Source organism: Equus caballus, chromosome 20 (assembly GCF_041296265.1).
Source record: "Equus caballus isolate H_3958 breed thoroughbred chromosome 20, TB-T2T, whole genome shotgun sequence".
Lineage (NCBI taxonomy): Eukaryota > Metazoa > Chordata > Mammalia > Perissodactyla > Equidae > Equus > Equus caballus.
The window spans coordinates 29,484,634-29,508,139 of NC_091703.1; the positions used below are offsets into that span (position 1 = coordinate 29,484,634).

General features: G+C 39.7%; 1 protein-coding gene across 6 annotated transcripts; it reads right to left on the reverse strand.

The window, feature by feature from the left end:
• Positions 1-21,898, reverse strand: ZSCAN12 (zinc finger and SCAN domain containing 12). 6 transcript variants are annotated; one of them, XR_002801956.2, is made up of 6 exons: positions 21,596-21,898; positions 20,373-20,865; positions 15,923-16,067; positions 13,348-14,500; positions 5,996-6,437; positions 1-4,506 (listed from the first exon to the last, which is right to left on the reverse strand). XR_002801956.2 is itself a non-coding variant. In XM_070245009.1 (5 exons), the coding sequence occupies exons 2-5, from the start codon at positions 20,796-20,798 to the stop codon at positions 6,317-6,319; spliced, it is 1,845 nt and encodes a 614-aa protein (XP_070101110.1). In that variant the 5' UTR covers positions 20,799-20,865; positions 21,712-21,879; the 3' UTR covers positions 1,945-6,316. The 6 variants fall into 6 exon arrangements, 4 of the variants coding, with proteins under 4 accessions (XP_070101110.1, XP_070101109.1, XP_070101108.1 ...); XR_011429902.1 differs by having other exon boundaries at positions 21,712-21,879; XM_070245009.1 differs by having other exon boundaries at positions 1,945-6,437; positions 21,712-21,879.
• Between the last annotated feature and the right edge of the window lie 1,608 nt (positions 21,899-23,506).

The window sequence follows — 23,506 nt, forward strand, 5'->3', positions numbered from 1 at the left end:
TTATTGATGGATAAATTTTAGTATACTTTATTGTAGATCTAAAATTAAAACAAGAGTGGCAATAAGAGTTGAAGACAAATATGTAAACATTGTATGTTGTAACAACGTAGAAATAATGCAACATAAAAATGGGAGAAGGGACACAGTAGAATAAGCTCAGTGACTATTATTGCACAGGCAATGGATTGGACATAAAAGAAACAGAAACCGACAAAACCAATAGTAAAAGGCTAGATAAGAAAATAAGTGACTAAGGGCATTAAAAATGTATAAGTACAAATGTTACCATTTAATAAAACCACAAATTTTCCTAAATACCAAGAATATTTTTAAAGGAAAAGAGCAAAAAATACACAAGAAATAAATGTAGCAAATATGACATAATACACACAAAAAATTACAAAATAAATTGAGAGTTGGGACCAAATAGATCAATCATATCAATAAATGTGAATGGACTTAACTTACCTATTAAAAGATTTTCAATTAAGCTCATAAATTAAGACCTGACTATGTATTCCTTGTACAGTGAACACTGCTGAGATAAATTCAAAAGATCTAAAGTAGAGAAATGTACCACATTCATGTGTTAGAATACTCAGTATTCTTAGGATGTCAATTCTCCCTAAATTGATCTATAGATTCAAGGCAATCCAAAATAAAATCCCAGGAGACTTTTTGTAGAAATTCACAAGCAGTTTCCAAAATTCACATGGAAATGGAAATGACCTACAATAACCAAAATAACTTTGAAAAAGTTGGAGGGCTAATGCTATTTGATTTCAAGAATTATTATAAAGGTCTGGTAATTGAAAGAGAATGGTATTAGTGTAAAGGTAGACAAATCATTTGCACAGAATGGAACATCCAGAAATACTCCCATGAATATGAAAAAGTGATTTTCAACAAACGTTCAAAGGCAATTCAGTAGAGAAAAAACTAAAAACCATAAAGCACCTAAAAGTGATCGTAGAATAAAGTTTTTGTGACTTTGGGTTAGGCAAAGATTTCTTAGCAATATCACCAAAAATATGACCAAAAAGAAAAAAAAAAGGGGGGCCAGCCCCGAGGCCAAGTGGTTAAGTTCATGTGTTCCACTTCAGCGGCACAGGGTTTCACCGGTTCAGATCCTGGGCGCAGACATGGCACTGCTCGTCAGGCCATGCTGAGGCGGTGTCCCACATAGTACAACCAGAGGCACTCACAACTAGAATACACAACTGTGTATTGGGGGGCTTTGAAGAGAAAAAGGAGAAAAAATGTTTGGCAACAGATGTTAGCTCACATGCCAATCTTTAAAAAAAAAGAACAAAAGATAAATTGGACTTAATCAACATTTAAAACTCTGCTCTCCAAAAGACACTGTTAATAGAATGAAGACAATCCACAAACTGGAAGCAATATTCACAAATCACTGCACTGATAAAGGACTAGCATCCAGAATAACAAACCACCCAAGAAAACAATGGGCAAAAATTTCAACGGATACTTCAGCAGAGGCTGATGGGGATAGCAAATAATCCCATGAAAAGATGCTCAATATCATTAACCACTAGGAAATGTAAATTAAAATTACAATAAGATACCACTGCACAACCTATTATATGTTTAAAATGAAAAAGACTGACCATATTAAGGGTTAGCAAGAACGTAGAGTGATGGAACTCTCATACACTGCTGGTGAGGAAGTAAAAGAGAACAAACACTGGAAAACAATCTGACAGTTTCTTTAAAAGTTAAAAATATTCTTATCATCTATATCCGACCATCCTGCTCCAAGGTATTTACTGAAGAGAAATGAACACATATGTCCATACAAAGACTTGTACACAAATGTTCATACCAACTTCATTTTTAACAGCCCCCAAATGGAAATAATCCAAATGTCCATCAACAGGTAAAAGCATAAGCAAATTGTGGTATATCCACCCAATAGAATACTACTCAACAATAGAAAGAATGAATTATTGATGCATGCAACATGGATGAATCTCAAAATAACTATGCTGAATGAAAGAAGTCAGACCAAAAATAGAACATACTGTATGGTTCCATTCATACACAATTCTAGAAAATGCAAACTAAATTTATAGCAACAGAAAGCAGAGCAGAGGTTGGATATGGGGGCAGTGTGCAGGGAAGGGTGGGAGGGAGGAATTATCAAGGGACATGGGGAAACCTTTTGGGGTGATAGAGATGTGCATTATTTTGTAGTGATTATTTCACAGCTGTGCACATGTTAAAACTTATCATGTACAATTGTACACTTAGCAGTTTACTGGATATCAATTTCCCTCAATAAAGCTTTTTAAAAAGTCATAATAGATTATATTACAGATTCTAGGGAAGTAATTTGAAAATCTAGGTGAAATAATAATTTGAAAATCTAGATGATAATTTTCTAGGCAGATAACAGATTACCAAAATTGACCCCCTTATAAATAGAAAGGCTTAATAGACCATTTCTGTAAAAGAAAGAGAGAAAGTTACCCAGGAATTATTCCACAAAAAAGCACTCAGCCCAGGTTTTATGTCAGAATTCAACCTTCAAAGACCAGCTAATTCCAAGCCTATATGAACAATCATTAAAAATGAACAAGAATTTAACTCTTTTTATGATGCAAATAAAATACTGAAACCTAAACCTGAAAAATATAGTACAAAAAAAGAAAATTGGACCAATTTTACATAAATATTGAAGAAAAATGTACTAAATAAAATAGCAAGTAGAACTCATTAACAAAACATCATGACTAAATGGGATTAATTCCAGGAATGCAAAGTTGGCTCAGTATTAAGAAACATTTTCAAATAATGCAAGGCAATAACAACGTTAAGGAAAAGAAACGTGATTTCCATAGATGCTGAAAACACCCTCTAGAAAATGCAGTCCATCTTTTAAAATAGGGACTATAATACCTTGTCAAAAGAATCTAATGATGCACAGCAGATCCAAAGAATCATTGCAAAGTTCTGAAATCTGTGTTCCTGTATTTAGTGAGCTACTATAAAATATGTAAGCTTTATTCTCCTAGAGATTGGGCTGTATTACCAACTTACCGCAGGGCTTCTAAAGATTCTTTCCTCTTCTAGCCTGTAGGTTTTAGAACTGAAAAGGATAACAAGCAAGTCACTTAAAGTACCAGCCTTCACAAGATTATATTCTGTGTTATCTATAAGGGAAAATATCTCTAGCATTATCTGTCAATAGGTTATATTTGAAGTATCTTTTTCTGTCTTAAAAAAATAATCAGACCAAAGCTGGAAAATATATATTCTCTGAAGGACACGTATATAGCCTTGTGTTGGAGAACACAGAGGCAGTCCCAAATCTGGGAAAGTATCCAACAATTCAACGATGTGGTTCCTTTCTTTACATTTACTGAAACCATATAAATGTGATTTTTGAGTCCCAGAGTACTCATACATGCCTATTTAGCCCATCAATAAAATATATTTATAACACAGTAAGACAATATTACTACAGTCTACATTTGTTGAATGAATTTAAGATATGAGATTAGAGCAGGCATGGGGAAATAACATATCTTCAATACACAGATAATCATCCAGGAGACAGGATCACAAGTCCAGGGGTGCAGAGAAAGAGTTTATTTCAAAAGTCCTGGTTGCTTACATATATAGACTCCTCTAGGAATCGAAAAAACTTCTGACCTTTCCTTTTCTTGACCTGAGACACTCATTGAATATTTTTACTGGCTAAAATGGGCAATTTAGAATACTTCTTCACCATACAACTGCCCATTTACATTAATTATATTAATTTTCCAATACTGTGGAGAGACTGTAGGTGAGGCTTGATCTCTATCTATATAACTTCCCACAATCCTCTCATTTATAAGAGCCTCTCTAATATGGATTTGCTGATGTTTACCAAGATCCAAACTCTTATCTGAAGAATTTTCCATACACATCACACTGTCAGGGTTCTCTTGAGTGTGAATTCTCCAATGCTGAACAAAGCTGGTGATTCCACGGAAAGTATTTCCACATTCATCATGTTTATAAGATCTCTCTCCTCTGTAGATGCTCTGGTGCACAGTCAGTCCTGACTTCTGGGTGGCCTTCCTATTTCCTTCACATAATGTTCTACAAGATTTCCATGCTGAATGAAGGCCTCCTCACAGTCACCACATTTATGCAGTCTCTGGCTTATGTGGATTCTCTGATGTCAAAAAAGGCCACTATAGCTGAAAGCTTTCCCACATTCCTTATACTGATAAGCATTTTTCCTTGTGGTGATCTGCTGGTGGCAAAAGAGGGATCCGTTATAAACAAAAGCCTTTCCAAACTTGTTGCTCTCAGAGAGATTCTCTTCCATGTGGACTCCCTAATGCTGAGTAATGACTCACCAGTAAGTAAAGTTTTTACTACACTTATTGCATTGATAATGCAGTTCTATAGAGATCCCCCAACATGATTTCGCATCTTCACAGTTTTTTTGTGTTGGAGACAAGTCCTTATTTTCATTCTCAGTAACATCATCTAAAAAAAATGCATAGACAATTCAAATGTCAGTTGTATCTTCTGCTGAGATAATGAGACTTTAGTTGAGGAACACTGACAAAAACAAAACCCAGTTTTACCTAAAGAGTATGCCTTTTCCACGTCTTAAAACTGCCATCTCAAGTTTATAAAGTGTCAAAGAAGGCATGTGAGGTTCCAGTTTGAGTGAGGAGATAACTGGGCAGAAGGAGATTGGAATAGCATGCAGGATTTTCTCACAAAATGTGACAATAAAAGAATCAGGAAGGTATAATAAAAAAAAGTTAAGAGAAGATCAGTTTGAATCCAGAGATGAAAAACAGGGAATATTATGAAACCAAGAGGAAGTTTAATTTGCAAAGGCTAGTTAAAAGGACCATTTACACCAAGTGAAATGTACCTAGGCCACTCCTATAGACAAAATGCTCCATGAATATTTGTTGAGTGGATCAATAAACAACAGGATATGATAAAGGTTATCTTGAAGTGATAGTAAGACCAGTATCAAAATGCATATACTATTTTGATGTGGGAAATCAGTAAACTGGAAAAATTGCAGTGGGGAAAATAACTTTCCCAATAATGTTCAGGACTAAAACATAAGAAGAAATCAGTACTTGAAGCTAAAGGAGTTGGACAGGTCAAAACAAAATAACAACAAAACAAAACACAACGCCCCTGGCAAATACGGCTGAGAGTTTCTACCTGAAGAATTGGGCACAGCAAGCCCTCATGGCTTAGTGGTTAAAATTCAGTGTGCTCCACTTGGCAGCCTGGGTTCAGTTCCCAGTCGTGGAACCACACCACTCGTCTGTCAGTAGCCATGCTGTGGCAGTGGCTCACATAGAACTAGAAGTACTTACAACTAAAATATACAACTATGTAGTGGGGCTTTGAGGAGGAGGGAGAAAAAAGAGGAAGATTGGTAACACATGTTAGCTTAGGGTGAATCTTTCCCAGCAAAATAAATAAATAAGAATTGGGTAGATAATGAGAAACAGATTGGTAGGGGCAAGGTTTCAAGGGAGAGAACACTATTAACAAGAGTTCTAAAAAGCTTCCTTTCGAGAATCTCTCCTTTCTCTGCAGAAATCCTTTCTCATCAGCTTTCTGCTTCAAAGGCAATAATGCTGAGAGTTAAACTAAGATACGGTCTTAACAGGCTGGACCCGAAACCTTTGATTCCAAGGTACTATCTCTGTCATAGGCATAGCTTGTTCTTTTCTTCAGCCTTGGCCCTAAAGGCAATGGGATGAAGCTGGTCTTGAACTGATTTTAAAGCTAAACTTTCCCCAAAAACCCAATAGAGAAAGAGAAGGTTCCATACGTGCACATGAATACCAGGGGGAATTAAAGCCCACAGCAGAGACACTGGGTTATGGCTCCAGAGATATCTGAGGGATCCTAAAGTCACGTTTTGCTGTTTTCTGTGCTATTCCGGAAGCCTTTCACTAGTCAAGCCATAAGTTATCTTCCCAACCCTTCCCACCTGATGGTGTGTCCTTCAAGCTGTCTCTTCAACTTCTCCAGCATGACCGATGCCTCTTCTCCACATTCTAGATGATATTATCCTACCTAGGTCTGCAGTTCTCCAGGCAGGGTCAGGACCTGCTTCAACATCTGCTCCTTGGTCTGTATTTCTAGTCTCAGAAATTGTGGGCAGAGCTTCCTGAGTCTTCTGACAGCCCTGTGAGGTCCAGATCTTTATCTCCTGATAGTAACAACTTAAAGTTTGAAGAAAGGTCTGTGATTTCTTTGCCAGCCTGATTCTTGGCACAGCACATCCCTGTTCCTGTACCATCAGTCACTATTAGAGAGCTTTCCTGCAAGAGGACTGCCATTCTGGAATGAGAGAGCTGAGGAGAAGATTCACTCCAGCTTGGGGTTCACACTGATTTTTCAGAAGTATTTCCCTGTAGCTAGTCTTCTTCCTAAGGCACAAAATAAAACTGTTAAAAGAAACTCTAAATTTTGTTAAGCTCTTTTACCCAAGAACTCACTTACCTGGACAATGCACTTAAAGAAAAAGGAACTGTCAGGAAGCTAAATAAATTAGGAGTGGGAGTGACTTTGCAAATTATTAGCTGGCAACACCTGCTAAAATCTCTTACTTCCTAAATGTTTATGTTAATAAAGCTTGAAAGACCATGACCCTCTTTCCTTTGGTTCTCTCCTTCAGAGAATCCCAAATAAAGGGTAAAGAAAAGAACATCAGAGGGGGCTAGCCCAGTGGCATAGTGGTTAAGTTCAGTGGGCTCCACTTCAGAGGTCTGGGTTCCCGGATACTGATCCTAGGAGCAGACCTATACCACTCATTAAGCCGTGCTGTGGCAGCGTCCCGCATACATAATAGAGGAAGATGGCCACAGATGTTGGCTCAGGGCCACTCTTCCTCAAGCAAAAAGAGGAAGATTGGCAACAGGTGTTAGCTCAGGGCCAATCTCCCTCACCAGATTAAAAAAAAAAAAGGACATCAGAAATGAGAAAATAACAACAGCTAATATTTGTTTAAAATTGACTACGAATTTACTCATTTAAGTAGATACTATACAATTCCACTGACAGATGACTTATACTGAGGCACCGAGAGATTAAGTAATTTGCTCAAGGTCGTATAATCAGTAATTAGATCTATGTCTTTTCCTTGCACTCAAGCGTCGTCCCATCTGCTCTAGGGAGAGTCATGAGTCAGATCATCTCCGCAAAAGAACCCAACCTTCCTTTTACCAAACCAAGATCTCAGACTTTCTTCTTTTTCTCAACAACCCCAGTATCTTAACACAGCTCAAAACTTGGAAGCCCTCCTGAACTTTCCCCCGTAACTCCCAATCATCAGACCCAACCTCACCGGAGTTCTGATGGGCCGGATCAGACACAGAGTCGAACCCGGATGCCACGAACCCACAACAACCGCCTCCACACGCACGCCACAACGACTGTAAGAGCTCGCAGTTTTAAGCCTGCACTATCACCAGCCGCCTCACCGTTCGGTGTTCTCTAGGAATCTGGAGGGTTTCTCCTCTCTGTGGTCGCCTGACAGTATCCCCGCCCCCGCTGAACGGCGCCGGCTCGGGCTGCGCCGTCAGGTAACTTCAGGGGCCTAAACTCTGAGGCCGGGGCGCTGCAGGTCCCGCCCGGGGTCTTCTTCCAACTGCAGAACATCAGAAGAGCCACTCAAAAGACAAAAAGCGAAAACCCTGAGCTACTAGTTATCTCTGATAACTAACAGGGGCGGAGCCAAAAGATGGGGAATCTCTCCTGCCAGTTTAGGCGATATTTGTCCCCTGCCGGACACTGTTTATCAGTTCCCAAGGTAAGAAAGTACAAGTAGACCTAGGTGGGAGCTTTAATCCCAGGGCGGGGCGGAGTATGCAGCAGTCCTGGGGAGCTTGCAGCATGCTCACAGGTAGTTTAGGGCCTGGGCTGGAGCATCTAGAGCCAACACGTTTGAGAGCCCATGGTAGTAAAACCTTAGAAAACGGCTACAAGGCACTTAACATGTGATCAATACTGTTCTAAGCACTTTATGTATAACCCATGTAGTCCACATTAATTGCCCAGTGAGGTAGGTACTATTATTATCGCCATTTTACGTTTTGAGGAAACTGAGGCACAAGCAGATTAAATCACTTGCCCAAAGTCACACAGCTAGAGTTTGGCTACAGCAAGATGTCGAGTTCCTTATCCGGGATGAAATGGTGAGAGAGTTACTCCTGAATATTTCACTGGAGTAGGCAGAACTGAGGCACTAGATCAAAAAGTAAGATATGCCTATCAAGCCTAGAAAGGAATAATGAAGATCTAACTACGAATCAGGTAACAAACGGCCTCCGCTCAGGAGTCCTTCTTGGGACACTGAGGACCAGGACATCTGGACTTAAGATGACTGGTAGAGCAAACATATATATCCCCCAAAGACCACCTTCAACTGTGATGGGTGAAAGCTCTGGGAGCCTTGAATGATGGGTTTTCAGACCTGGAAACCATCTTTTATAATGCGTGTGAAGTGAATAAACTGTTTCCATGAAATCAAGGGAGAATTGCTGGCTCTCAACGATGGTCTTACAATGTGAGCTAGGGAGTTAACTGAGAAGTTCAAAATACTTATGGTTGGCTTTGTCAAAATCAAACTATATACATAAAATCAAATTCTATGTATAAAATAAAAATTATATACAATTATTTTATACAAAATATATTCATACATATATTAATATATATGTAAAAATACTTATATGTATAAAAAATAATGTGCACGGACTCCTTACCAGTTATACCCAGAAAGGTACGGAAGGAGAGGGGATCCAAAGAAATTCTAACAAAATGATGAACTGCTGGAGGAGCTGTGATATGCGACCTTTCAACGTGAAAAGATGAAAGTTGAGAAGATTCAATTAAAGGCTATCAAATGATTATCCCTGAATTGAACAAGCACTTGTTGCTCAAATAAATTCTGGGCTGTGGAGTCAAGAGGAACACCTGAAAGAACTATTTTATATAATACACAATTATGATTTTTTTAATCCAAGAAGTGGTACTAGCTACAGAGATAAAATCACTTTTGAAAACCCTCATCAAAGATAGATCCATATTGGTTACTGGATAGATCCATAATGGGGGCATCTCTCTAAATCTTTATTATCTGTATTAAAGAAGACAGCCAAATATCCCTTATTCTGTCAGAATAATGCTGTCAATTATGGTTCTAAGCTAGAAGGGGGATCCTTTCCTATAAAGAGACCATTTTTAAAGTGGAATGTCTCCTGCAGACACCCTCACTGTGCAGGTAAGAAGAACTTAGGGCTGATGTGTATGCTGACCCAACCTCATCCAAGATTTAGTAGGCAGAGAGGACGGTGATATTATTACTTTTGGTGTTTGGACCTAGGACTCTGGAGTTTCTTAAGTATTTTCCAGAATAGTAATAGAAGTTAAAAAGTTTCTACAGATAATTACTTGAAACACTGAATACCACTGCAACACACAGTTCTTTCAAATGAAATAAACAGAGGAAGTGTGGGCTCTGGGACTGGGCTGCTTGGGTTCAAATCTTGGCCCCACCACATACTAACTTTGTGACCTCAAGCAGCTTAATTCATCGATTTCAGTTTCCTTAGCTAAAACTGAAATAATTTAAGCATTCAGTAATGTCCGGCCCTCAGTAAGCAAGTAATAAATGTTATGTATTATTGTTAATTAATCCTTTTCTCGATTCCAAAAGATGGCCAATAATGAAGGGTTTGTTTTAACTGTAACAACTCTATAATAAAGTAGTACCGGATATTAATGGAAGAGGCTACTTCTGTTCTGAGTACAGGAGTGCAGAGCTTTTCTAAGTGCTTGTATCTTAGCGCTCTCTACCGCCATCCTCACCATACAGATATTTCTCATTTCAGAGCCCTGCTCAATCCTCTTTCGTCATTAGCTGTACCTCATATCTCAGAGTCCAGCAACCTCTTCATACAACTATTTTATCTTCATTGGCAGTCCTTTCGCAGACCCTTTCTATTGCACTCTCTGGAACCCCTATTTGATTGTCAGGTTACTTTTTCATCCAAAGCCCAGTTTAAGCTCACTTCATTTTTCATCATTTTAGAAACCTGGGTCTCCCCCAACCTCCAGGTGCTTTTTGCCTTAAACATTCACATCTTGTTTACCTTGAATCAATTAGAAAAGAGAAGCCAAACTTATTCTCATCCTTAATGTTATTTCTAAGCCACTGCTTCATGATTCATTTGAGTTTTACATCACTCTATCTGGCTGTTGTGGTACTACTATTGACTGCCATTACTTCTATGTTGGACTCACTTCATATGGTTCCTTTCCATCCTGTTATTGTTGATGATTCCAAAATCCATGTAGATAAGCTGCTTCAAAGGACTCTAATTTCCTAGATCCTGTCATTGTCATACTACATCTATCCTTTACACATGAAGATGTACTCTTGACTTCATCACAAGACAGTCTCTGTTCACTGCTCCCCAATTCCATATCTAACATCTCTCATGTCCTCCACTTGCCCCTCAGGGCCTTCAGCTTCTCTGTTGCCAACTTAGTTCCAATAAGTAACCTTATTCTACTATATTTTCTCCTTATCCTGGATAACTAGTTTGATCTCCTTTGATCCCTACCTGGAAATTTCATGCCACTCCACCTTTTTTTGGTAGTACAACTGTATTTAGGCACAAGAAACCACCAGAACAAACCCCCATTTATTTTTAAACAAGTTATGAACTGTATCTTTCTATGTAATAGGCATATCCCATTGTTCTGGGTCTTTGTTTATGGTTGCTTTATAAGATTAGGTACTTAAGAGAGTCAGAGGCAAATGGAGGAAAAAGTGTGCATTGAGAGAACATGTTAAACAGAGGATGAACTGGAGAGACTGCAAGTAATGGCACTGAGAGTAGAAAGCAAGTTTAAAATAAAGATTGCATTGCAGAGAGCAGTCAGATTAAAGGGAGAGGCTCTGGAGTTAGAGGAACTTCAGTTTGGATAACATGTCTGTGAAATCAGATTTGATGCCAAGTATGGAGAGCCTCAGTGTGGTAAAGAGGACATTCTCATATCGGTTCTTGTTACTAAGTAAAGTCCCCTCCAATAAGAAGAGTTTGCATGAGAGTAAGAAATTTCAGGCAAGGTAAGGTTAGGTCTCACATACTTATATCTCCAGAGCTCTCAGGCTCACTCTGGGATCCTTGTTTGTTTCTTGGATGTTAAAAATTAGGTTTCCAATCCTACCTGCCTCAATGCCTTGTGTGTGCAACTCCAATTTTGGTCTTATGAAAAAGCCTAAATAAATAGTTCTCAGCTGGTGAATGAGGTGTTTTTCAAATGTTCATTTGCTTTCCTCTGTTTTGAACTCAGAATGTTTTCTTGCACAGTCATGTAAATTCCAATCCCAATAGTCGATCTGGCAAATAATTTGTCTAAGTTATAAGACTAATACTATTATCATTTTTATGGGAAAATGTGTTCACACTTACAATTTAGAAAACTAGGAACACATGTATTTCTATAGTACTACTGACTCTTCTCTTTCCAAGCCAGTGATGATATGCTTATGTTCTATATAGGGATTATGGATAGGAAGGAAATAAGAGGACATCTCAGTAGAGATTTAAAATGATTTCAGTAAATAAAAAGATAAACAGAACAGGAGCCACGTGTACATCTATGTGGCTTGCCTATTTTCCCACTACAATAATCATCATAGGTTCTCATCCAAAACAGAATTGTTTACTGAGTAATCTAGGGGTAAAGTCAACCAATTTTTGGTTGATTTGTATTTTCAGAAGCCCCAAGGGATAGAATCACTAATCTTTAGGTCTTTTATGTGCTCAAGAAGGTATACAAACCAAAAATTGTACACCATTCTCAAGAGCCATTTTTAGGGAATTCAGAACATAATAACTATCCAGTTGGGAAAAAAGGGAGGTTAATGAGTAAAACAGAGAAAAGCAGCAGCACCCCTCCCCTAACTAAACACATACACACACAAAGGGCTTACACTAAGACCCTGGAGCCTCGGAATGTAGGTCAGTCTTTTTTTCAAAAAAAACACTTAAATTTGAAGGAATGGGCAGGCCATCCTGAAGCCCTAGTTTTGGGCATGATGGAGGTCTAATCCCCTGTTCACTCTAAGGAGCTGGTGGCATATGTCCCACATGTAGGGCTTTCCTTACGCCAAAAATCTGCAGTGGTCCCTTGTTTATGGGACTGTGTTCATGTTTCCTCACTTTGCTGGCAACCACAAAGGCAGTTGTGTCTCGATGCAATGTTTCTCATATTTTAGTTAACATCAGGCGACTGTAGAGCTATAAAAATGAAGATTCTCAACCCCATCCCAGACCTACTGAAGCAGAATATCTGTGAGTGGGACTCAGGCATTTTAAACAAGCTCCACTGATGTTGAGGAATCTATTGTAATGAAAAGGACATGAAGTCAGAGATCTGCACCTAAGTTGCTGGTCTTTTCCTTTGTGTGATGTTGTAGCTATGTCACCATCTCTGTAAACAAGAGTATCCTCAGTTTTGAAATGGAGAATAATTTTAATTTACCGAGATATTTTAGGAATTAAATGAGAAGAGTGCTTTGTAAGTGTCAAAGTGTTATAAAATATTAGGTAAAATTACTGGCATTCTAGCCCTTCCATAGTTTGTCCCCAAATTATTTCCAACTTAATGTCATCAACTGCCCAGTTTGAACAAGCTCTCTACTTTAGGTTTGCTAGTATTGTCACTCATATTTCCAAACGACTCTGCTTCCATTTGTTTGAGCCTATATATTTTCTCCCTTTTGCCTTTCAAATCTGCCCACCAAACCCTTATCTTCAATTAAATCTCTCCTGACCATCTTAGGCAACAAGGATCTGTCCTTCAGAATTTATAGCACTTACTGTCTTCCAAGTGCCATTTTAATTCTCCACCACTTTGAGCATCAATTCTACTGTCCTGTAGTCTTATTTAACTAAACATGTGGTCTTATATATTCCAAACTAGATTGTAAACTCTTTAAGAAAAGGAATTTGGTGTTATGCTTCTTGTTCTCCACAGCACCTAATACAAGGGTCAGCACATAGTGGATTCTTTATAAAATATCTGAGGTTTTCTCATAGCAATAGTGAGTGACTGACATTTTGCCCTGAATCATTTAAAAGCTACTCCAGCCTGCACTCTGTGACATAGCTTCCTTGTAGTCATCACAGAGAAACAGATTTTTCTCCTTTGTGGATCGTCTGATGTTGAATAAGAGCTGAGTTCTGCCTGCACGATTCCCCACACTCTTTACATTTATAGGGACCTCTACTATGGATTCTCTGGTGTTTACTAAGATCTGACCTCTGTCTGAAGGCTTTGCCACATTCATCACATTGGTAGGGTTTCTCCCCAGTGTGGATTCTCTGATGCTGAATGAGGCTGGTGATTCCTCGGAAGGCATTCCCACACTCATCGCACTTGTAGGGCCTCTCTCCAGTGTGGATTCGCTGATGTTCTGTGAGGACTGATCTTTGAGTGAAAGCCTTCCCACACTTGTCACATTTATAGGGTCTCTCTCCAGTGTGAATTCGCTGATGTCCCATAAGACTTGTCCTCTGAATAAAGGCTTTTCCACAAACATCACACTTGTACGGTTTCTCCCCAGTGTGGATTCTCTGATGTTGAATAAGGCCACTCTGACTGAAGGATTTCCCACATTCCTTACACTGATAGCATTTTTCTTTGTGGTGAGTCTCCTGATGGGAAACAAGGGATGAGTTATAAACAAAGGCTTTTCCACACTCATTGCACTCATATGGCTTTGCCCCAGTATGAACTCCTTGATGCTGAGTAAGTATTGAACGCCGACTAAAACTTTTATTACACTGAGTACAATGATATGGTTTGTCTCTTGTGTGGATTTTGAGATGGTGAAAGAGGCCTGCTTTCTGGCTAAAGGCTTTGCCGCATTCATTACAGTGGTAGTGTTTCTCTCCTGTGTGAAGCCTCTGATGTTGATTAAGAGCTGACCACCGGCCAAAGGCTTTGCTACACTCATTACATTTATATGGTTTCTCTCCAGTGTGTATTATTTTGTGCCGAATAAGCACAGTTCTCCCACGGAAAGTTTTTCCACATTCTTCGCATTTGTAGGGCCTGTCTCCAGTATGGATCCTCTGATGTTCTATGAGGCGTGAGTGCTGACTAAAAGCTTTTCCACAGTCATCACATTCGTAAGGTTTTTCTCCTGGACAAATTCTCTGGTGTTCAGTAAGGTCTGAGTTCTCAGTCAAACTTACTCCATTTTCATCACATATAGGTTGTTTATCTTCCCTAGAATGTCCAGAAGGCTCTTCTGTTTTTTCTTCAGATTCATAGGTTTTTTCATATCTAATAGACTGGGACATTTCATTTTCAAATTTGCTAGATATAGTCCCATATGGTTCCATTTCTTCAGAAACTTCTTGCTTTAAAGTTAAATTCCTGTACTCATTTCCAGTCTCAATATCTGAAACTACAAATGGATCACAAATGTTAACTAATTTCTTATGATAGCAAACAGCAACTTCAATAGGCAACACAAAATTATTGAAATGAAAAATACATAAGAACCTAGAGTTTCTGCACGGCTATAAAATGGTATTGGAATATAGGACAGACCTACTACATAAAACACTCCAAAAACTGTTAAGGAAAAGACCAATAACCCAATAGAAAACAGGGCAAAGGAAAAATTGATGGTTTCCAGGAAAGGAAATACAATAGCTCTTAAACATAAGATGCTCCACCTCAAAATAAGGGAAAAGCAAATTTAAACAATATTGAGATATTATTTTCACCCATCAGATTTGCCATCAGTTTGATATAACACTGTATTCACAAAATGGATATCACACATTGCAGTGTAAATCGATCCAAGCCTTACAGAGGGCAATTTAACAATATCTATCAAAATTACAAATGTATATAACCTTTGACCTAGTAATTCCACATATAGGAATTTATGCTACAGATATACTCACACATGATTATTCACCAAAGCACTGTCTGTTATAGTAAATAAAACACTGGGGATAACTTAAATGTCATCAGCAGGGAAAAGGATTAGTTAATTGTGTAGTACATCCAGACATTTTAATATTAAGCCACTGTTTAGAAATAAAAAATGCAAGGTTCTACCATCTTAGTGATAAAGAGAGGAAAATATATTCATTTGAATATGAAAAATGTATATGCATAAAAAAATCTCTAGAAGGACAAACAAGAAACTAGTAACAGTAACAACCTATTTTAGAGCAGGGAGGAGACAAGATGGCTGGGAGAATTGAATAGAATGAAAACTTTTCATTTGATAACTTTAAATTTTTGTTTTTGCACCATGTGAATTTTTACCAATTTAAAAAATTAAATGAAAAAGAAAAAATATAGAGAAAGATAAGGAAGATACAGGGTCTTTCACCCATTCACCGAATTTTAACATTCTGCCACCTTTTCTTTATTACTCCTTCTCTTTATAACAGTACACACATATTGTTTTTTCCTGAACCATCTGAGAGTTAGTTGCAGACATCATGGAGCAAAGCTTATTTACTGAAGGAGGAAGGATAAAGTCAAAGGGGAAGATAGTGGTATTATCTGGTAGGATAAAGGCTAGAAATAGCAGGGAAGTCAGTACAAAGGACAATAACTATCAGAAGGCCTAAATTAAGTGATCTCAAATAAAAGAAAGACAAAATTTAGAAAAATATTAATATAAAGAGAAAAAAAGAACTGAAGAGTAACAAATTAAGCTGTCTGAGAGTCTATGCATGAGCCCTCAGATTCCCAGAGAGACTTTCCTGACTTCAATGATCAGAAACAGCATGCAGTACAAAAGAGTCCCATGTCCTCTGCTAGCCCTGCCTTCTTCCTCCCAAGATGGGTCTTTCTTCCTTACCTTGCTTCTGTTGGGCTTCAAGTTCTGGAGATTCACACTTTAGCTGGGCTTTCACACACTGGAGGGTCATACTGGGTTCTTGTTCTCTTCCTAGAGGTGCCATCTCCTGCAAGAACATTTCCTGTTCCTCAGCGTGGTCTGAGACCTGAGGTAAATGAGGTATAGCTGAGACACTTGCTCTGACAACAGAAAACAAAAAAGTATACTATTCATGGCAGTGGCACCCAGCTCTCTGAAACTTGAATGAACTGCCATAATCCTACTCATTCTTCAAGGTCAATATAAACATCACCTCCTCTGGGAAACCTTCCCTTCCCCAGCTGGAAGTGATTTCCCCCATACTTAACAGCTAAAGTATGTTGGTTGTGCCAGTTTTACTTCTTTGTCTTATGCTCAAAGAAGTGGAGAAGGAAAGAGAGAAAGAAAAAAGAAAGGAGAGAAGGAAAAGAAGGCTATAAAGAGGAAGAAAGGAGGAAAAAAGAACTTAGGGGAAAATAGAAGAGAGAAAGAAGAAAAGGAAAGGGGCTAAGTAAAGGGAAATAATAGAGAGAAATGATGAAGAAAGGCAGAAGGAAACAAAGAAGAAAGAGGAAGAAAAGAAACAGGGTAGGAGGAGGAAGCAGAAAGGAAGGGAAAAGAAGAGAAAGGAGAGAAATCTCTTCCATAGTCACTCCAGAAGCTGTTCCCAATACACTGCTCTTCCAAGGTTTCCATCCCACTTCTCTCCAGGAAGATGATCTTATTTTCTGTTTATCCAAGATTACAATCATCTCAAAAATCATCTAACCTTTTAATTTATCTATGTCCACTCATACTCTTTCCTTCCCTTCTGTCTTAGAGGAAGATGTCTTTTCTTTTTCAAGGCTCCTATCTCCACTTTTGCCTTCAATCCCATCCCTTTCTGCTTCCCTCTGACCCTTGCTCCCTCAATTAACTCATTTATTCAGCAACTTCAGCCACTCTGTAGCTTCCATTCCTGCAAGGGCCCATTCCCTCTTGTATTTAAAAATAGGTTCCCTCAGTATGGTACTGTAAAAAGCAGAATCACTCTACTTACTTTCTCTGTTTCTTAGTTTAGCAGCTCTGTGACCTTGGGCTAGTCACTTACTCTGAGATTATACGACATCATGTCTGTAAAGCATGTAGCACAGGGCCTTGGCATACAACAGGCCCTCAAATTACTCCTCTATCCCCTTCAATGGCTAAATTTTGTAAATAAGAAATCACTATACACTGCTTCTATTTCCTTGACACAGTTTCATTTTGTAACCTCTGTCTCCAGAGTAAGAGCCAAAATCAACAGAATGCTATCTCAGATGTACTGAAAAGATGTTTTGATACTTCAAATTTTGAAAGAAAAAAAAGAAAAAAAAGGCCAGTACAGTGAGCTGCACCTTCTATCCCTGCCTCCCCGGGTTGACCTCAGAAATCAAGCTGTAAACCCCATTAGCTGCCTCCAGCATGCTGTAAGAGAAAGGACTGGCTGGCAATACAAACTCAACATGTTTAAAACCAAATTACTTTCGCCTGCACCTGAGAATCCAATGTTTCTGTCAGTGTCTTCCTACCCCGGTGGCCACTCCTTCTCAGCTACCACTTCTGGTTATTCTGCTTTTGTCTCATAGCTTTCAATTCCATCCATATTCTGACAAGTGTCACCTTTAAAGTTCTAGCATAGATCCCTCCACTGAATCCCAACTTTCTATATCCAGTTGCTTGCTCAACTTTTCCAACTGGATTCTAATGGGAATCTCAAAATTAACACATCTAAAACCTAACTCTTGATTCCTGTCCCTCCACTCGAAACCTACTTCTCACCCAGTCTTTACCAAATGACAAATCCATTCTACCTGAGTTCAGACCAAAAACCTTAGCAAAATCCTTAACTCGCTTTCTCTCATATCTCACATCCTATATAAAAACAAATCCTGTCAAGCTCTACCTTCAAAATATATCCAGAATCCAATCACATCTCCCCACTTCCACTGCTACTATCGTAGTCCAAGCCACCAATATCTCTTGCCTGGATTACTGCTTATAGCTAAGCCTCCTAAACTTGTTTTCCTGCTTCTACCTTTAACCTCTACGCCTTCCCCTCCCCCATCCCCAACACAGAACTTTCCCAGCATAGCAGCCAGAGTGATTATTTTAAAATTTTAAGTCAGATTAAACCTCTCTTCTGCTCAAAACTCTCCAATGACTTTCCATCTCAGAATAAAATCCAAAGTCCTTTTAATTAATGGCCTACAAGTGCCTACATGATCTGATCTCTTTATAACTACTTGATTTCATCTCCTCCTTGACAAGCACAACTCCACCAGGACAAGCACGTTCTCACCTTAAGACCTCTCCATTTACTATTCCCTTTGCCTGAATGCTCTTATTCTGGATGGCTCCATGGCTTGCTCTTCTGATTCATATCCCTGCTCTAAATGTCACCCTATCTGAGTAGCCTTCACTGACTGGTCTATCAAAAATAGCACAATCTCCATGTCATTCACTATTCCTTTGCTTTATTGTTTTTTTTTTTTGCTTGAGGAAGATTAGCCCTGAGCTAAAATCTGTGCCAATCTTCCTCTATTTTGTATGTGGGTCGCCACCACAGCAAGGCTGACGTGTAGTGTATGTCCAAGCCCAGAATCCAAACCTGCGAACCCAGGCCACCTGGGTTGGTGCCGAACTTAACCACTATGCCGTGGGGCCAGCCCCTATTTTCTTTAACAAATATAATTTGTCACCACCTGACATATTATGTTTGCCCATGTTTTGTTTACCATCTGTCTCTTCTCAGTAGGCTAGAATCTATCTACACGAGAGCAGCAACCTTCTATGCTTTGTTCGCTGCTGCATTCCCAGTGCCGAGAATGGTGCCTAGTGCAAAGAGATTTTCAATAAATATCTTAATGAACGAACTCTTCCCCAATTCACTTCCCCTACAGTCTTGAACTCTGTTAGGAATGTCTTCATTACGCTAGTCTTTCAAGCTTGAAATCCCTAGTGCATAGCCTAGAAGAGATTGCTTAGTAAAAAGTTTTCCATGCATTCTTCCTTCTTCAAATGTCTAAGCTGTCATTTCCATTTAATTCTTACCTAAGGCATGCCTCATCCTTTCTAGCCACACTTTTATAACTCCATTTCAAACTTAGATCTTTTTGCCACATGCTCCTTCCCTCTCCAGTCTATTTTGTACCCCAATGCTAGATCACACTTCTTGTTTTATCATCTCACTGTTTTATATTTGTGTGTGTGTGTTAGGAAGATTGGCCCTGAGCTAACATCCAGTGCCAATCTTCCTCTTTTTGCTTGAGGAATATTGTCCCTGAGCTAACATCTGTGCCAATCTTCCCCTATTTTGTATGTGGGACACTTTCATAGCATGGCTTGATGAATGGTGTAGGTCCATGCCCAGGATCTGAACCTGTGAACCCCAGACTGTCAAAGCAGACCCTGCTGAACTTAACCACTAAGCCAACAGGCAGGTCCCTCTCACTGTTTTATACTCTTTATACCAAGGTTTCCTAGCCTTGGCTCTATTGACACGTTGGGTCAGACAATTCTCTGCTGTATGAGGCTGTCCTATGCATTCTAAGATGTTCAGCAGCATCCCTGCCCTTTCGCTGCTAGATGCCCCCTTATGACAACCAAAAATGTCCCAAGATGCTGCCAAATGCTCTCTGGGGCACAAAATTGCCAATGGCTGAGAACCACTGCCTTTTATCAATGTTAAAACAAAACAAAAAGGTCCTACATAATTTGGTTCTCTTTTACATCTTGGGGTTAGTAAAGCTCATCTAGACTCAAAAAGAAAAGGTTAGGAGTCTCTGTCCTTCAGAATTAAATCTAAACTCCAGGGCTTGATATTCAAGGTCCTGGACTCTCTGTTCTTAACTCTTGTCACAACTCACCTTTCCAACCTAACTTGGCTTTCTACTACTCAAAGAAACATGGGTCCCCTGCCCTGGCCCTCCCTCCTAACTTTCTACTCTGCTCCTATATCCCATTCCTTTGAGATGGTAATTAATTTCTCCATCTTTTAATCCTTTAATGGAGACAGGGCAGTGGATATATCCGCAAAACCTTATTTCTTAATTTGTATTGAACAACAGAAGTGATGCCCCTTTCAAGAGGCTGCTGCCCATTCTGTTACCATCATCTCTCCAAAATTTTCTCTCTGTCCTAGAAGACTTGTTTCTAAATCTTCTGTTTCTAATGTTTCTGAGCAGCATTTTATCAAAGAGAACTTTGTAGCTTAGTGCAGAAATACATAATCCTTCCACAGAAAAGGTATAAATAAATTAGGACTACATTAATCAATTTTTCATGACACTCAGGCCCTTTTCTGATGCACCAGTGTCAAGATCACACTTTGTGAACTAATGCTGTACTTCACTCTGGCCTAGAAATCCATAATTCATCGTTTCTCCAACAGAAACCACATCTATCTTCTCACCTGATATCCTGGCTCGTCCAACTCTCTCTCTAAATCCTCCAGCACAGTCACCACCTCTTCCCCACTCTCTGGATGCTGTTCCTGCACCCAGGCTTGCAGCTCCTCAGGCAGGATCGTCAAGAATTGTTCCAGCACCAGCAGCTCCAGGATCTGCTCTTTGGTGTGGGTCTCCGGCCTCAGCCACTGATGGCAAAGTTCCCGGAGTCGACTCAAAGCCTCACGGGGTCCAGATGTTTCCTGGTAGCAGAACTGCCTGAAGTACTGTCGAAAGACCTCTCTGCTATGGGTGTTGTTCTTCTGCAGCTTCTGATCCTGTCTCGTGGTATACTTATAATTCTCCTCCTTCTGCTCCTCCTCCTCTATCTTTACTTCCAAAAGTTCATCCTGGTTCCTGTGGGCCTGGATAGCCCAAGTAGATGCCATCATAGCCTTGCAAAAGCTGTGTCAGTGCTTCAAGCAAGATCTCCAGTGGAAAGTTTCTTCCTGGGTGGATCTGAGGAAGAAGCCATCATTATTAACACAAATAATACCATAGTCAAAAATCACAAATTCTAAGAATTTAAATATGTGCTTTGAAACACGTCTCCAGGTTAATTTACTATACTCAGGGAAATACTTTGATTAAAAAAGACTTAAGAATAGACTAAAGAGAAAGATTAGGTAAAAAGTGCTAAGTTATTTCAGGACTTTATGAAGAAAGAGTAAGACTTGGAAAGAACATTTCCATTTAGTTCTAGAATAAATGACAACTAAATGGAATAAATCCAACATTTAGAGTAAATAATAATAATAAAACATTGAGACATCCTCGATTAGCTGCTTTATTTTTTAAATGCCCAGATGTCTGGTGAAAGCCATGAAGTCATAAAACAGCAAAGTCACATGAATTTATTCCCTCTGGGACTTATCTCTCCGCTCCTCATCATTTACAAAGTGAAAAGGCTGGAAATGTTGGTCTTTAAGGCCCTCTTCTACCCTCACATTCTGTGATTCTAAATCTGAAGGGAGGCAAGCCCAGGAAAGGGGCCCTAGGCCGCCGGTCGGCGTCTGAGACGCAGGAGCGTCCAGAAATGTCGGGAGGCGCACAAGCGAGAAGGGTTCGCGGCCCCAGGCACAGCCGGACTCCGCAGAGACCGAGGGCGGACCCCTCAGCCCCGGGCTCCGACCCACCCTCCCAAGGGTCGGGGGATGGCTTCTGTGTTGGGAGCTTCCCGCGGACCCACCTGGGCGGGGAGGACCGCAGGGCGCCCTGCTCCCGCCTGGGCCGGCCCGAGGGCCCCAGGCCGCCAGAACGCCCTAATATCCCGTCGCCCAGCGTCCGGAGCACAGGCTCGCTCACCCGCGGCCCCCGGAGCCAGCAGAGGATTCCCTCCTCCCGGGGCTCCGGGCTGAGGCCTCCAACCCCTTCGGAAGCCAGAACCCAACAAGAACGACCCACAAAGGCCGAAACAAGACCGGCTCGCCGGGTCGGCGCGGGCGCACTTCCGGCGCTGCTCTAGGAAGGGGGAGGGAGGGGCTCTCAACTCGGTAGTTACCCCCGGCTCCCGCGCGCCGCTCCCGCGAGAGGACCGCTGAGGAGTGTCAGGCCGGCGGTTCCACGGAACAGTCTTCTGCTTCTCCTCTTCTGTGCCTATCTCCGCTTCCCCCGACCCGATGAGTAGTCGAGGCTTCGCAAGTCGATCTGAAATAGGGAAATCCCACGCTTCCTCACTCTCACTTTTATTTGGGTTTCTGCACCTTTGAGATTCGAGGTGCCTCAAAGGGATGCTCCCCAAGTCCTTCCCAACTCAGCAACGCTTCACGACGATCAAGGGACGAAGATCTTGTACATACACTTATCAAGGGGCAACATGGTGGTTTCCGCCTCCTTTTTCACCTTCAATAGTTCTCATGTTCTCTTTTATGCGTTGGTATGATTATCTATCTGAAAACACGGAGTTCAGTGGGAAAACTACGTAAAAAAGATCATTTAGTAAAGTAGAGATATAAAATTAACATACTAAAATCAGCCTTCATATATGCAAATGACCAGTGATAAAGTTATAAAGCTGAAGACTGTATTTACAATAGCAACAACCAAAATTATTAGGAATAAATTTAAGAAGAAATGTGCAAAACCTATATGGAGAAAACTTTAAAAAGAAAACTCTTGAAAGGCCAGTGTAAACTTAGCAAATAGAAAGCCATATGCTGTTCTTGGCTAAAAAGAATCAATAAAGAGGTTCTATAATAAAAGTATCAACACATTCTGTTGTAAAATTAGACTAATTATAAAATTCTACTGGGTAGAATACTAGGCAGCTGTAAAAACAAATGAGAAATAATTTTCTTGATGCACCACTATGGAGTGATTGACAGGTGTTTATAGTATACTACCGGTAGTAGGCAGAATAATGATCCCCCAAAGATGTCTACTCCTAACCCCCAGAACCTGTGAATATGTTTTGTTACATAGCAAGGGGAAATTAAGGTTGCAGATAGAATAAATGTTGCTAATCAACTGACCTTAAGATAGGTTTCCTTAATTCGGGACCAACTTTTTTTGGTGGTTGTTTCAATAAAACTTGATTTATGGACGCTGAAATTTGAATTCAACATAATTTTTCCATATCACAAAATATTCTTCTTTTGATTTTTTAAAATTAAATTTTATTTTAATATAATTGTAGATGCACATGCATTGTAAGAAATAATACAGAGACACCCCATTTATTCTTTACCAACTTTGCATGATTAGTAACATTTTGCAGAATGATAGTACAATGTTACAACTAGAATATTTACATTGATAAGAGTCAAGATACAGAACATTTCCGTCACTACAAGAATCCATTTTATCAACATACCTACTTCCCTCTCACCCCCATCTTCTCATTAACTCCTAGCAACCAGGGCTCTGTTCTCTACTTCTGTAATTTTGCCATGTCAAGAATATTATAGAAATGGAATCATACAGTGTGTAACCTTTTCAGACTAGCTTTTTCCATTCATAATTCTCTGGAGAATCACGTATCAATGATACATTTCTTTTTATTCCTGAGTCGTATTCTCAGAGGGTTGTATCCAGTTTTTGGCTATTACAAACAAAGGTGCTCTCAACATTCCTGTACAGGTTTTTGTGTAAACATAGAGTG